The following is a 13,663-nucleotide window of genomic DNA, read 5'->3' on the forward strand; positions in this document are numbered from 1 at the left end:
TATCAAATATTTATTATTTGATTTTTTGTTATTTAATATTTTCTAATAATTTTTTATTATTTTAAATCATTATATTTTAAGCAAATTAGAACTGTACTCTCTATTGTCTTTATTATCTATGATTAATGTATAAAAAAAATGTATTTTGTTTACATGTACCATTATTTAAATTATAAAATCGTGAACAATGACAAAAAGTAATGATTATATTTTTAATAATAATTGAATAATATTTAATAGTAAAAATTTATATATACATATATATGATATAATAAAACCAAATATAATATCCATATTTCTAATAAATATATTAAGTTATAAATTATAAAAGAAAGACATAAAATATACAAAAGAAAAATATCTAATACTAAAATATTTTATATTCTTTACAATAATTGTAAATACATTATGATATTAAAAATTATAAGTTGTAATTTTTTTTTCAAAATTTATAATTATAAAAAAATATAATTATAAAGATTTTAAATAATGGAAAATTTTTTCAGAGTTTATAAGCTAATATTTTCATTAAAAAAAGTATTTATAAGTATTGGAAACTATTATATTCTAATACTAAATAATTATAAGAATAAAATTTTATATTTTTATAAATATAAAGAATTATAATATTACACAGTTAAAATTTCTTTAACTTAAATTGATTTTTCTCATTATTTATAATTATTATAAAAACGTAAGAAATTATAAAATATTAATTATATATTTTATTATGTAAAAAATAATATTTTATAATATTATTTACATAATAATTTTTTTTTCTTTACATGTAGGTAGTGTGTTTTAAAATATTTAATATTTAAAAATGCAAAATATTATAAAATATATTGAACAATGTAATGATATTTGTTATACATCTTATAGAACAGCTGCAAAAATGCAAATTTTACATAAGGAACTTAGTAGTAAGTTTAATATATTTTTATTTTATTTTATCATTACTAATAATTTTATTATATTTAGACAGTTAATAATAATAATAATAATATTTTTTAGTGCAATATGTTCAATTAGAATTAATTGCTGGAATTTTTGAACGTCATAGACTTTCAATTACAGAAAATTGTGTTAATTTAGATTCAAGTGAAATTGAAGATGTTCTTTCTGATATTTATTTTGCAGCATGCAAAGAAACTAATACTAATTTTGATATTGATCTTGCATCAAAATTAGCTTTAAATTATATTTTAACTACATTTGATAAGTATGTCACATTATATATATATTTATATATATATGTTTTACTATTTAATTAGAATTGAAATAATAAATAATATTTTGTTATTATAAATATTCCAAATATTATAGACAATGTACTAGAACAGTTTCTGTATTTTCTATAAAAGTTGCTTTAATACTAATTAGTTCTGGAAGATTACAAGAAAAATATGGATATCTTTATCAACAATTAGCTGATCATAATGCATGCTTATCCAAAGTTAGTTTACATACATTATTAATAAATATTTGTAAAATAACGGAAATGCTTGGAGAAAGTGCAGCATATGGCCCACAAAATATTCAATCACATATTGATAAGTGTTTTTCAAAAGTAAAATTATATAATAATTTAAACATATATGAATTGTATATAACTTATAATACTTATAATATTTTATCATAGTCTCAAGGATGTCTTGGAGTTACTGAATCAGAATTTGCAACATGGATTATGCAAGAACCTCCTTTATTAATTTGGATAACAACATTTAATCGTATGAAATCTGCAGAACATAGTATATATATTTTATTTTGAAACATTTAATAATATATTTTGAGAAACTGAAGTAAAAGTAATAAATATTATATATTCTTTTATCTAGTTGTACATAATATTAGATGTTCATTTTGTAAAACAACACCAATTCATGGACTACGATATTCATGTTTAAAATGTGCAACATATCATCAATGTCAACATTGTTTCTTACATGGTAAAATATCAGGAAAGCATAAATTAAAACATCCTGTTCGTGAATTTTGTACTAAGGTATATTAATATGCTTTTTTAATTCTTTTTTTTTTTTTTAATATAAATACTAATTTTGATATTGATCTTGCATAATACTATTTGCTATAATATTTTTCCAGACTTCAAATCGAGAAGTAACAAAATTAATTATTGAATTAATTAGAAATAAATTGAGATTATGTCCTGGTAGATCTATTGGGTTAAATATTGATGATCAAATTCCACATATAAGGTTGTTATATATATACGTGTTTAAGATATAATATAATATACAATTTTATTTTATAATTTCTATTTTTTTTTTCAAATGTCTGTTGTAGTACTGAAATAAGATATACTGATTGTGAATCAGTAAGAAGTACAATTAAAAGACGAGTTTTAAATGATCCACAAAAAGAACTACAAAGTATAATTACTCATTTGGAAGAAGAAAATAAACAATTGCAAATTGAATTGCTTGATATACAGGGTACTAAGGCAGAAAGACTTCAGCGTCATAGAGTTACAATTGAATCACAATTACAACGTCTAAAATTATTAAAAGTATATTGTCATTTTATGATTAATATCATTTTAGATATCTAATAAAATAATGAAATATTTTCTTATTTTTTTTATAGAAATGTTTATTTACTGATAGAATTTGTATGCCTCAAGTAATTAATTATATGCAAAGTACACCAATGGTTCCTTCTCTTTCATCACGATTAACATCCTTACCTATAAATTTTGAATTAAGTCCAATTATTCGACAAGAAAATATAGAACATACTTCAAATATGAATGATACAGATATACAAACAAATAATTTTAATCCATTAACTAGAAATTGTATTAATGAACAAAATTATGATGTTATTGATCCTAGAGAAGCATCTTCAAGTATAAAATTTAATAATATACTAGAACCTACTAAAATAGAATTAAGTACATGGATAGGAGGTATGTTATATGTTGATTTTTTATTATTTTGAAAAATATATCTTTAAAACATCAATTTAATAGATTATGTATATGAATGAATAAAGTTCACACATTTTTTAACTTCTAAATTTTAGGTACAAAAAGATCAGATATAAATCCATCTGATAGTGGTTTTTCTCAATGGTTAAGTTCTAACAATTCAAATTGCAAAGAAGAAAAATATTCAGTAAAAGCAATGACTAATACTGAAAAAGAATCATTACCTATATCTGATTCTCTCATAAGTATTCACAGAGATAATACACCATCATCTCTACAAAGACCTGATAAACATTCACAACATAGTAGCTTACAAAATATTCAAGGTGATCTAAATGACATACTAGATAGATTACAAAATATGGTTACAGATGATCGTTTATTAGATGGTAAATTATTATATTTTAAATGATACATGGTATTTTTTATATAATTATTTTTACATAAATTGTTGCTTTAGATTCTTATGTTGTTAATGACAATTGCAAATTAAAGCGAGCTACCACAGAAATGGAAGATTTATTAACAGGACTTATTCAAGGTATGGAATCTCGCAAGAATAAGCTTACTACTATTGTATAATTATTAATCATAATTAATATTTTGTAATTCTATCTTAAATATTTACAAAATAAATATTTCCGTCCATATAATTTGAACTATTAAAATGATAATATAATTTTTATTTTCAATATTTTATAATGATATAAATGATAAAAAAAAATCTTAGTTATAAAATAATATGAAAAAATAGTAAAAGTTTAAGAATATTGTCGATTAATCATGTTATAAGTAGATCATTTTTATTTTTTTAAATGTTATTCTTATTATTAGTAAAATAATGAATGATTATTTTTATTTTTCTACTATATAATCATTTAATTGAAATTTCAAAGATTATAAAAAAATAAAAATAATCAAAATCTTTAAAAAGCTTTCATTTTAAAAATTATTGTATGTAATTATGACATCTATGTAATTTTTGATAAATATAATTTTTTCAATTTTTAAAAAAAATTTTTTTTTATTTTTTTTTTTTAATTTTTAAAACTAACAAAATTATTGAAAATACTCAAGAGCTTTACATAATCTTCAAATATTGATATGAATTTTAATAAATTGTATATATAATAATTTATAAAATAAATAAAAAAAATGTTCAATTAGTACATTGAAATAATTTTTTATATATATTTATAGAAATATAAATGTTTATTTAACTATTAAAATATTATGATAAACTATGATAAACTTTAAATTTTATCTTTTTTCTTTTAAGTAAAAAGGAAAGAAAATGAATTAATATATTTTAAATATATATAAGATTAATATGTTGTTTTATTTTTATTTATTAATTAAAGTAAGCATTGAATTTTTGTTAAAAAGATACATATGATTCATCATTTTAATGAATGGACTAGATCATCATTTATTATATAGTATAAATATAGTATAAAATATGTTCATTTTTAAAATACATAGAACATATAAATGTAGTATTACGTTATATATTTTTGTCAACCAACAAATGTATCCGTTAAATAAGTAAGTTTAAATAATCGTGCGAAATGTGATTTCTCTGATGGTAAGTTTACTGTCCATGCGATTACACGAACATCACGATTAGTCCAATCATGTATAACACGCCTAAAATAATATATATAAAAGATATAGTTTTTTATAATAACTATTGTATAACATTATTTAACATTGTGAGATATATGAAATATTTATATGTACATACTGATTTATTATATCTTTATGCAACAACACAGTAGATACACCCACAATATAATACATAAAACGGGAAAACATCCATTCATAAACAAAATCTACTAAACAATACATCAGATGTTGAAATAAATTGTTATGATATCTTGCTGGACCTGGACCCTCTACACCTGAATAAGATACTCTTGAATAATAATAAGGTCTCCATGCAAGACCTCCTACAATTCGAGGTTCCTTTCTTCTAATCTATATTAACATAAAATAATAGAATTTAATATGTTAAATACTAAACTTACCAATAATTTTATAATCATAATTATCTTTATTTTACCATATATACAACCAAAGGATTAAAACTGGATACAACTGCTCTTTGAAATAATTTAGGATATTTGTTATACATTTCTACAATTATATGCACAATTTCCATATTTAGGTCAAATGCTTTTAGATCAAAAATTATTCTTTGTTCATTTGATAAACACATTTCTATACCTTCATGAAGCAATGGAATTTTTTCAATGAAATTTTTATCAAATTTATCTCTAAAAAACATAAAAAGATTGAACAAAAATATCATTTTATAATATTTCATTATAAAAAATATATTTATAATTTATTTACTTAAGTGGATGATTATAAGAAATATCTAAGTCTTTTAATTCATCCCATGTCATTTTCTTAATAATTCCATATTTTCCACTAACTCTATCAATTGTTGAATCATGAAATATTATAGGTACATTATCTTTTGTAAGCCATACATCAAATTCAATTGCAGTACATCCTTTATCTTTGCACTATAAAATATTTTACAAAAGATTTTATTTTATTTATAATTTAAATTAAATAAACAAAAATATATTATTCTTTTTAAAATTATAAATTTTTTTGTTAGCAACTACTATTAGTATTCATATTTATTATAAAATAATATATAATTCTTTTTGTTATAAAATATCTAGAATTCCAATTTAGTTGAGAAAAAAACAAATTGATTTGTTATTTTTTCTGGAATAATTACTAATTAAAAAAAAACTATTATAATATATAAGATTTTACATTACGAAAAGCTGTTAAACTGTTCTCAGGAAAATCATATCCTCCACCACGATGAGCCACCACTCGCATGCAATATTGTTCTCCATTACCATGATCTTTGCCTACGGTATTATTTTTCAGTAAAAGAGGATCTACACCAAGCACTTCTTGCACAATGCTTTCCTTTGGTGGTGGAATCCTGGCTATTTTTAGTCCAAATGTGACAAGGAGAGAAATCCAAAAAATCCATGGTATTGAAAAATGATAAATAATAGTTATGAAAATACTCCAAATAACTTGTAAAAATATCATCAATAAACCAGTGTTCAAAATTAGTTCAATAATTTTATGCATCCTTTAAAAAAGTTTTTAGTCTTGTTAATGTTTTTTAAGAGAAAATATGAATTAATCAATTTTACAAATACAAAGACTTCAATTATAATACTGTTGCACGACACACTTTATTACTTGAAAATATAATTTTGCACATTCTTGAAGATATTCTCTAAACTTCTTATATATATTTGTATATAGTTATATATTGTATACGTTTGTTTACGTTACAATATCACAATTTTAGAAACAGATAATTAATTATTCCTGAAATATTTAATAATTACTTAATAAATATATATTTTAAATGTAATTATGGCTTATACATACCAATTAATATTTATATTTTTATAAATTAATAATTATAATTATATGATATATTAATCTTATTGTCTTTTATATTATCACGAAAAATGTAGATAATTATTATTTAATTAATTAGTAACACGAAATTTAATTTAAACTGTAAATTTTTTTAATATAAATATTGTCATAATATAAATCATTAATTTGTATAAAAAGAAACTAATTAAATAACATTAATATGTTTAAAAATTTATAGACTCAATGCACTTACACCTATCTTGTATCCAGACATTGGTACTACTGATATCAAAAGTCGAGAGATGTTCAGTATATAATACATTAATCAATTTATATAAAATATATGTAAATATATAAAAAAATTAAGAAAGCAGTTAAAATAATAAAATTAATATATTTTAGAATTTACATAATTTGAATATCTACTATTATTAAATTTGGAACACAAAAAAATAATATTAAATAAAATGAATAAAATAGAATTAATTCAATTGCTTAATATAGCATTCTATATTTACTATAATACATTAAAAAGACAATGTCTAGAAGCAATAATGGTATAACCAATTACAAAAATATCTTTAAAAAAAAAATGCGATACTAAAAAAATTAATTAATAAGAGAACGACATATTCAAATTAAAAAGATGGGAGATTCATTAGACTTTTTAACAAAATATCATAATATATCGAACAAATTAAAGAAGTGAGTATTTTATTATTTTATTTATTATATATTATTTTTTTTTTTAGAATAATTCACTTTTTTAATAATAAAATTATTATTAATATACGTATAATATAATTTATTCTTATTTAAATTTAATTTTAGACGATTTTTAAGAAAACCAAATGTTGCTGAAGCAAGTGATCAATTTGGTATGTCATATGATATGATATATTCTTAAAAAGATAAAAAAAAATATAATATTATTAATATTATAAAAATTAAAATGTTATTTTTTAGGAATATTGGCAATTGAATGTGAACAAAAAGAATTATGGCAATATGCAGGTTTATGTTTATTAGCTGCAGCTAGATGTCAAGAAACATTGGAAAATACCTTTTCTGAATTAAATTTTTTAATAAAAGCTGGTCGAGAATTTCTTATGGCTGATAAAAAAGATAAAAACATAGGATGTTCTTCTATAGGACAAGAAAATATACAGGTTTATTATTTTTGTAATTTATAATCTTTTATATTACAATATAAAATATAATTATGTATAATTTTTATATTATATAATTTTTAAAATTTTATGAATTTTTATTAGGCTGCAGTAAATTGTTTTGGTCAAGCTTTAACACATTGTTATAATCAACCAGGATTCAATACTATGTCAGCTGGTTTAGCATTAGAATTAGCATTAGCTTTAGGTCCTACTCCAGCTGGTATACAACAATTATGTAAAGCGATTGATATTTTTCCAACTATAAAAGCTATTAATACATTAGCATCATATTATATTAAACAAGGTAAATATTTATTGTTGATAATAAATAATTATTATTGATTTATTGGTTTATATAATATATAATATTTCTCCAGGTGATTATGTATCTGCTTTACAAATTTTAAATGATTTTGTTGAATTTGTTGAAAGTTATATTAATGCTGGTGCAAAAGGCAACTATAATATTATATTACACAGGTATTAAATATAATTAGAAATATAAAATTTTATTGATACATAAGAAATTAATTAATTGCATTAATATATAGATGTGAAATAACTAGAGTACTATTATTACTTATACTTCAACCATCACCACAAAGACTGGCACCTTCTTTAGCACAGGTTTTGGAAAAATATGCATGGGTAGAAGAAACTACAGATAATGGTAAGTGTTATATTTTTTTTTTCAATAATTTATATAATAATAAAAAGAATTATAAAATTATAAAAAATAAATTTCAGATTTTAATATGAATGAAGATGAATTACTATTATTACAATCATTAGTATTATCATGTCAATCACATGATTATCAAGCATTACTAGAACTAGAAAGTGAATTGTGGCCTTATTTAAATATTGAACAAAAGGAGTTATTACATAAGTTAATTCAAGTTTTAACAATACAATAAATATATTTTTTGTTATATAATTATATTTTATATAATAATTTGACATTAAAAGTAAATTATAATTATTAAAAACTAATTATAAATTATAAATAGCATTTATTAATTTTGTATTTAGTTTTATTTAAATAATATTTTTAAAAAATTTTTATATTTTTATTTATTTATTATTTTTTTTAACATTTCTATTTAATTATATTCTATCTTAATAAATTGTTATTAATTAATTCAATAGAAATCACTTAATATAATATATGATATAATATATAATTCCTATTTAAACTATCATTTTTATCTCATTCTTGCAAAGAAGATAGAAAAATAGGTAGACAATATCTCAATAGTGTGAAAGGAAGAACTTGTGCAGTAGAAAGCAGAGTCGATATCTATAGTATACGTATTTCTACAATGAGTATGATTGTATTATAAAAGAGGGGATATTTCGCGTTCCACGAATATACTAAACTCTACTTTCCTATATCAGAAGACGACGCAAGTAATCGAGGTAGAGTCAGTGATTACGCGAACGCGTCCTCGAATCTTTCTGAATTCGTTTGACGTCATAATTTTATTTTATTAAGGTAATATTCTTTTACAAATAATTATACATTAATTGTATATTTTTTAATTTAATAAGATATATTTCAAAATAACATTTTATAATGTTTTTGAAAATAAATAATTTATTTAAAAAATGTTTTTCTAAATATAAATTTTAATTTTAATCATTAATTGCCATAAAATATTTATAAAAAAACAAAAATTTTTTCATATTTATCGTATGTTCGATAACATTATTAAATTATAAATAACAAAATTAAAAATTATAAATTAATATTTTTTATTTTTATATTTTATCATGTTTATGTATATAAAAAATAATAAAAAAATTTTTCATACATATTTTAATATGTTAATTCAAAATAATATAAAAATTGTTCTATATATCTAATATGCCAAAAATATTGGATTTTAATATCATTAAATTCATCAATCGTAAATAATTTAAATATTTATTTATTTTTATTTTCTATATTTATTTTTTCAATTAATTTTTTCACAAAATTAATGTTTTTTTTTTAGAATGAATTTTTTTAATTGCTTATTATTTTATAAGACATTATTTTTAATTCGTCAAAAAACAAAAGATTAAATCAAATATTTAATTTAATTTTACATTAATTATATTTAATATAAAGCTTATAATTTTATGTTAATTATTAAACTATAATTATTATAATTTACCACGTGTTTTAACGACCTTGAACTCAGTTTGATACAGGTGAATGTCCGAAACATTTTTATATTTTAGCTTGTACATACTATGATATATATTTATATATTATTTTCGTTTATGTAAATATATTTTGTTTCGATTAACTGTAAAATATAAAAAAAAGATAAATATAAATGAAAAAGCAATATAATTTACTTATAAAAATAAATTGAATATGATATTAAAAAAAATCATACACAATATAATTAATAAAAAATGAGATTTCCTTCCCACCCTTAAAGCTCGATTCAAACAAATCTTTAATAAGATGAAATTAAAAGTTTTAGAAAGATGAAGATTTCAAAAAATTATTGTAAATAATACAAGAAACTATATGCATTATAATATTTTTATTTTTTTAATAGCAATATGACCAAAGATTGGAGAACTATTTTTGTAACTGGAGGAGCGGGTTACATTGGTAGTCATTGTATCATTGAACTTTTAGAAAGTGGATATGATGTTATTGCAATAGATAATTTTGCTAATAGTGTAACTGAAAGTGGTGAATCTGCAGCTCTTAAAAGAGTGGAACAGATTACAGGAAAAAAAGTTACTTTTTATAATTGCGATCTCATTGATCGAGATAAACTTGAAATTGTTTTTAATAAGGTACAAAATATGAATAAAATAAAAATTATCTAAAATTACTTTATAATATTTCTTAAATTATTTTATATTTAAAAATATTTACAATAAATTATTTTATTATATTTTAGCATAAAATAGATTGTGTAATTCATTTTGCGGCTATAAAGGCGGTTGGCGAATCAATGCAAATTCCGCTTCACTATTATCGAAATAATATTATCGGTGCCATCAATTTGTTAGAGGTAAAATATAATTGAATAAATCTTTATATACATATTTCCATATTATAAAGAAAAGTAAATTTAATGTTTTTATAAGGTAATGAAAGCTGCTGGATGTTTCCAATTAGTGTTTAGTAGTTCTTGTACTGTATATGGAGAACCAAATCAACTTCCAATTACAGAAGAACATCCAACAGGAAATATTACAAATGTATATGGTCGAACAAAATATTTTATTGAAGAAATGCTTAAAGATATATCGAGAGCTGAAAAGGTGTTTTTTAATTGAAAAAAAAATATAATTATATAAATATATATTATAAAAATAATTCCAAAAAATAAAAAAAAACCAATTTACATATTTGATAATTTATCAATTAAAAAAATTTTCAATGAAATATATATAAATATATGATTTTTTTATTTTTATTTAACAGAATTGGAATATTATTTCCCTAAGATATTTTAACCCAGTAGGTGCTCATCAAAGTGGTTTAATTGGAGAAGATCCTACAAAACCATTTACAAATTTAATGCCTTATATAGCACAAGTAGCTTTAAGACATAAACCTGAACTTGTCATTTTTGGTGGTGATTATCCTACAAAAGATGGTACAGGTATATACATTTTTTTTTTCTATATAATATAAAGAATTTATTATTTAAATATTTTATTAAAATGCATTTATTTTTATATAGGTATACGTGATTACATTCATGTTATGGATTTAGCTGCTGGTCATGTAGCAGCTTTAAATGCTTTATATAAACAACATTTGAGGCTAAAAATTTATAATTTAGGTACTGGTAAAGGTGTATCCGTACTCGAATTAATTAAAATTTTTGAGAATGTCACAGGGACAACAGTACCATATGTTATTAAAGATAGAAGAGAGGGTGATATAGTATCTATGTATGCTAATACAGATTTAGCAGAAAAAGAATTGGGATGGACAACTAAATATAATGTTGAACGAATGTGTATGACAATTTATTACTACATTTGTTACTACATTTTTTTACATTTTTTAAAACGTTATTTTAAAAATATTTTTTAATATAGGTGAAGATTTCTGGAGATGGCAAACTATGAATCCACATGGTTATCGTAACTCGATAAAAAATGGTATTAATGAATATATAAATGGCACTTTGTAATAATGCTACTTTATCATTATTAAATAAAAAAACAGTATTTAAATATTTGATTTTTTTAAAATTTAATACTATTTTATTTATTTTATTTATATTATTATTTATTTATTTTGAGTATCTTTTGTTTCTTCTAATATTGTATACAATGATAAATGCTGAAATTTTAACACCTCAAGACCCCAGCTTGTCCATCTTGGAAGCAAATATCTAGCAAATATTTCTAAACATTTTGGTTCATTTGGAAGATAATCTTTCATAATTTCTAAAAATTAAAATAATATTTTTATATATCTTCATTCATTTTTTAATATAAATTTTTATATCTGATGTATAATCATATAATATATAATTTTTACCTGTAAGTGGTGGTTTATGAGAATGTACTGCACTTGGTACACTTATTAATAATCTACCATCAGGAATGTTTATTTCATTTCCATTTAATACAGATCCCAAAACTAATAGTTCATAAGGTTGTTTACCAGGTGCACAATTAAAATTACATATTGTATTTCCTCCTTGAGTTATCTAAAATATTAATATCAGTTATAATATACAGTATATATAACTGCCATTGTTATTTATAAATTATATATATACTTACTTTAACCCAATACCATTTTGCTCTATATGTAACACCCCAAGATGGAAATATATTATTAAAAATACTATGTAAATGACTTGGAGCATTGGTGCACCATATTGCTACAAGTCCATTTGAACATAATAATTTTCCAATTGGTATCTTAGCTAATTCTTCATTGTACATCATTTTATAGCTATTTAACAAAAAAAAATATAAAAATATAAAAAATAATTTGTATGATATAAAATATTATTTATAATATTATTATTAAAGATCAAAATATTTTTGTATAATACAATATGATAAAATCTATATCAATATTATTCAATATGAGTTTTTTATGGTGATAAGTTGCATCTAAAATCTTATTTACCCATATGCTCACAAAATTGAGAACAAGAAAAACTTATACTATTATCAAAGTACTTGTTCTCATTAAATTGTTCAGAGCTTTCTTTTTTAATGGCTTATATTGAACCATACAAGATCACCTAGCTTCTGAATATCTGGTTTTTTTTCTTCTTATGGACTTGTTCCACCAAGGAGGATCCAACAATATAAAATCATATTGGTTGTTTAGGTCCAGCTTTTTTGCAATCTCTCTCACATCATAGCAATAAAATTTACATTTTTGAGGGAAAACATATCTTTTTTCTTTTAATTCCGATGTAATAACTATATCCATATCGTTACAACCATAAAAATTTTCTTTTTCATTACAAAATGTATCTTGATAAAATTTTTGAGATGCCAAGCGTGCTGCTTCATTATTATCAGATAATATATTAGTAGAAAATAATCCCTCCGTTTTTGAAATCATTTTATTGAAGGTTTGTTTAATATAATTTATCTGCAAAATAAATTATATTTATGATTATATTTATGTTCAATAATTAGATTTTTAAATTCTTTATTTCTAACGATTATACTTCTTTTAAATCTTCATCTGGTAAAAGTTTTAATCGTTTTCTTTTCCTAGTTTTACTTTGTAATGAAATTCCATCTTGTTGCTCGCATTGAATTGTTTGATTTTCTCGTAAATATTGAGAATTTATTTCAAATAATACTTCATTAAAAATTAGTTTACATTTAGTGCTGCCATTTTTTACATTTGCATAAATATTATTAAGATATTTTAAATGGGATATTATCCATCCTTCTTCAGTTGAGGAAATTAAACTCATAATTGATATAAATACACCGCACTATAAATCAAATATAATTATACATTTTCTATCTACTTGTTCTAATTGTCGTACTATCATTATCTTACATATATTAAGTATTCGATACAAATTTCGATTATTAAATATTTCGAAAATAAGCAAACTTCATAGCATTAATGTTACTATGGTAATATAGATGC

General features: G+C 20.8%; 5 protein-coding genes across 9 annotated transcripts; 3 read left to right on the forward strand and 2 right to left on the reverse strand.

Moving 5' to 3' along the window:
- The first annotated feature begins 777 nt into the window (after positions 1–777).
- On the forward strand, positions 778–3,620 carry LOC100577308 (dystrotelin). Of its 3 annotated transcripts, none has more exons than XM_006566043.3 (10): positions 778–923; positions 1,015–1,222; positions 1,327–1,570; positions 1,643–1,754; positions 1,842–2,008; positions 2,110–2,222; positions 2,311–2,533; positions 2,611–2,932; positions 3,049–3,342; positions 3,414–3,620. In XM_006566043.3, the coding sequence occupies exons 1-10, from the start codon at positions 824–826 to the stop codon at positions 3,533–3,535; spliced, it is 1,905 nt and encodes a 634-aa protein (XP_006566106.1). In that variant the 5' UTR covers positions 778–823; the 3' UTR covers positions 3,536–3,620. The 3 variants fall into 3 exon arrangements, with proteins under 3 accessions (XP_006566106.1, XP_006566108.1, XP_006566107.1); XM_006566045.3 differs by having other exon boundaries at positions 3,049–3,279; XM_006566044.3 differs by having other exon boundaries at positions 1,643–1,733.
- A 653-nt stretch (positions 3,621–4,273) lies between these two features.
- LOC726389 (glycerophosphodiester phosphodiesterase 1) lies at positions 4,274–6,506 on the reverse strand. 2 transcript variants are annotated; one of them, XM_026443224.1, is made up of 7 exons: positions 6,389–6,506; positions 6,194–6,325; positions 5,747–5,928; positions 5,309–5,484; positions 5,016–5,229; positions 4,698–4,930; positions 4,274–4,600 (listed from the first exon to the last, which is right to left on the reverse strand). In XM_026443224.1, exons 2-7 carry the CDS (start codon positions 6,213–6,215, stop codon positions 4,471–4,473), a joined length of 957 nt encoding a protein of 318 aa, XP_026299009.1. In that variant the 5' UTR covers positions 6,216–6,325; positions 6,389–6,506; the 3' UTR covers positions 4,274–4,470. The 2 variants fall into 2 exon arrangements, with proteins under 2 accessions (XP_026299009.1, XP_016769991.2); XM_016914502.2 differs by lacking the exon at positions 6,389–6,506 and having other exon boundaries at positions 5,747–6,194.
- Positions 6,507–6,843: 337 nt separating this feature from the next.
- LOC551588 (factor VIII intron 22 protein) lies at positions 6,844–8,491 on the forward strand. The gene is made up of 7 exons (XM_623980.6): positions 6,844–7,087; positions 7,214–7,260; positions 7,349–7,551; positions 7,657–7,858; positions 7,932–8,034; positions 8,106–8,224; positions 8,302–8,491. Exons 1-7 carry the CDS (start codon positions 7,029–7,031, stop codon positions 8,469–8,471), a joined length of 903 nt encoding a protein of 300 aa, XP_623983.3. The 5' UTR covers positions 6,844–7,028; the 3' UTR covers positions 8,472–8,491.
- Positions 8,492–8,728: 237 nt separating this feature from the next.
- Positions 8,729–11,759, forward strand: LOC409499 (UDP-glucose 4-epimerase). Of its 2 annotated transcripts, XM_393006.7 has the most exons (7): positions 8,729–9,049; positions 10,110–10,356; positions 10,464–10,577; positions 10,654–10,830; positions 10,994–11,174; positions 11,256–11,537; positions 11,620–11,759. In XM_393006.7, exons 2-7 carry the CDS (start codon positions 10,114–10,116, stop codon positions 11,712–11,714), a joined length of 1,092 nt encoding a protein of 363 aa, XP_393006.1. In that variant the 5' UTR covers positions 8,729–9,049; positions 10,110–10,113; the 3' UTR covers positions 11,715–11,759. The 2 variants fall into 2 exon arrangements, with proteins under 2 accessions (XP_393006.1, XP_016769990.1); XM_016914501.1 differs by lacking the exon at positions 8,729–9,049 and having other exon boundaries at positions 10,070–10,356.
- Positions 11,760–11,787: 28 nt separating this feature from the next.
- LOC100577423 (methyltransferase-like protein 4) lies at positions 11,788–13,596 on the reverse strand. The gene is made up of 5 exons (XM_016914500.2): positions 13,227–13,596; positions 12,789–13,147; positions 12,316–12,490; positions 12,068–12,239; positions 11,788–11,973 (listed from the first exon to the last, which is right to left on the reverse strand). Exons 1-5 carry the CDS (start codon positions 13,479–13,481, stop codon positions 11,813–11,815), a joined length of 1,122 nt encoding a protein of 373 aa, XP_016769989.1. The 5' UTR covers positions 13,482–13,596; the 3' UTR covers positions 11,788–11,812.
- Between the last annotated feature and the right edge of the window lie 67 nt (positions 13,597–13,663).

The sequence above is a fragment of the Apis mellifera genome, linkage group LG10, assembly GCF_003254395.2.
Source record: "Apis mellifera strain DH4 linkage group LG10, Amel_HAv3.1, whole genome shotgun sequence".
Lineage (NCBI taxonomy): Eukaryota > Metazoa > Arthropoda > Insecta > Hymenoptera > Apidae > Apis > Apis mellifera.

What these genes read in the sequence shown, in the direction of transcription:
- LOC100577308 (XM_006566043.3), top strand. Translation starts at nt 824, where the DNA reads ATGCAAAATATTATAAAATATATTGAACAATGTAATGATATTTGTTAT. An exon ending in TATGAAATCTGCAGAACATA is followed by an intron (nt 1,755 to 1,841) that starts GTATATATATTT and finishes TCTTTTATCTAG; the next exon opens with TTGTACATAATATTAGATGT. An exon ending in ATTAAGTACATGGATAGGAG is followed by an intron (nt 2,933 to 3,048) that starts GTATGTTATATG and finishes TCTAAATTTTAG; the next exon opens with GTACAAAAAGATCAGATATA.
- LOC100577423 (XM_016914500.2), bottom strand. Translation starts at nt 13,481, where the DNA reads ATGAGTTTAATTTCCTCAACTGAAGAAGGATGGATAATATCCCATTTA. An exon ending in ACCAGATATTCAGAAGCTAG is followed by an intron (nt 12,491 to 12,788) that starts GTGATCTTGTAT and finishes TTTGTTAAATAG; the next exon opens with CTATAAAATGATGTACAATG. An exon ending in CAAAATGGTATTGGGTTAAA is followed by an intron (nt 12,240 to 12,315) that starts GTAAGTATATAT and finishes TTAATATTTTAG; the next exon opens with ATAACTCAAGGAGGAAATAC.
- LOC409499 (XM_393006.7), top strand. Translation starts at nt 10,114, where the DNA reads ATGACCAAAGATTGGAGAACTATTTTTGTAACTGGAGGAGCGGGTTAC. An exon ending in GTGCCATCAATTTGTTAGAG is followed by an intron (nt 10,578 to 10,653) that starts GTAAAATATAAT and finishes TGTTTTTATAAG; the next exon opens with GTAATGAAAGCTGCTGGATG. An exon ending in ATATAATGTTGAACGAATGT is followed by an intron (nt 11,538 to 11,619) that starts GTATGACAATTT and finishes TTTTTAATATAG; the next exon opens with GTGAAGATTTCTGGAGATGG.
- LOC551588 (XM_623980.6), top strand. Translation starts at nt 7,029, where the DNA reads ATGGGAGATTCATTAGACTTTTTAACAAAATATCATAATATATCGAAC. An exon ending in TAGGACAAGAAAATATACAG is followed by an intron (nt 7,552 to 7,656) that starts GTTTATTATTTT and finishes AATTTTTATTAG; the next exon opens with GCTGCAGTAAATTGTTTTGG. An exon ending in ATCATATTATATTAAACAAG is followed by an intron (nt 7,859 to 7,931) that starts GTAAATATTTAT and finishes ATATTTCTCCAG; the next exon opens with GTGATTATGTATCTGCTTTA.
- LOC726389 (XM_016914502.2), bottom strand. Translation starts at nt 6,079, where the DNA reads ATGCATAAAATTATTGAACTAATTTTGAACACTGGTTTATTGATGATA. An exon ending in TCTTATAATCATCCACTTAA is followed by an intron (nt 5,230 to 5,308) that starts GTAAATAAATTA and finishes TATGTTTTTTAG; the next exon opens with AGATAAATTTGATAAAAATT. An exon ending in CATAAAGATATAATAAATCA is followed by an intron (nt 4,601 to 4,697) that starts GTATGTACATAT and finishes ATATTATTTTAG; the next exon opens with GCGTGTTATACATGATTGGA.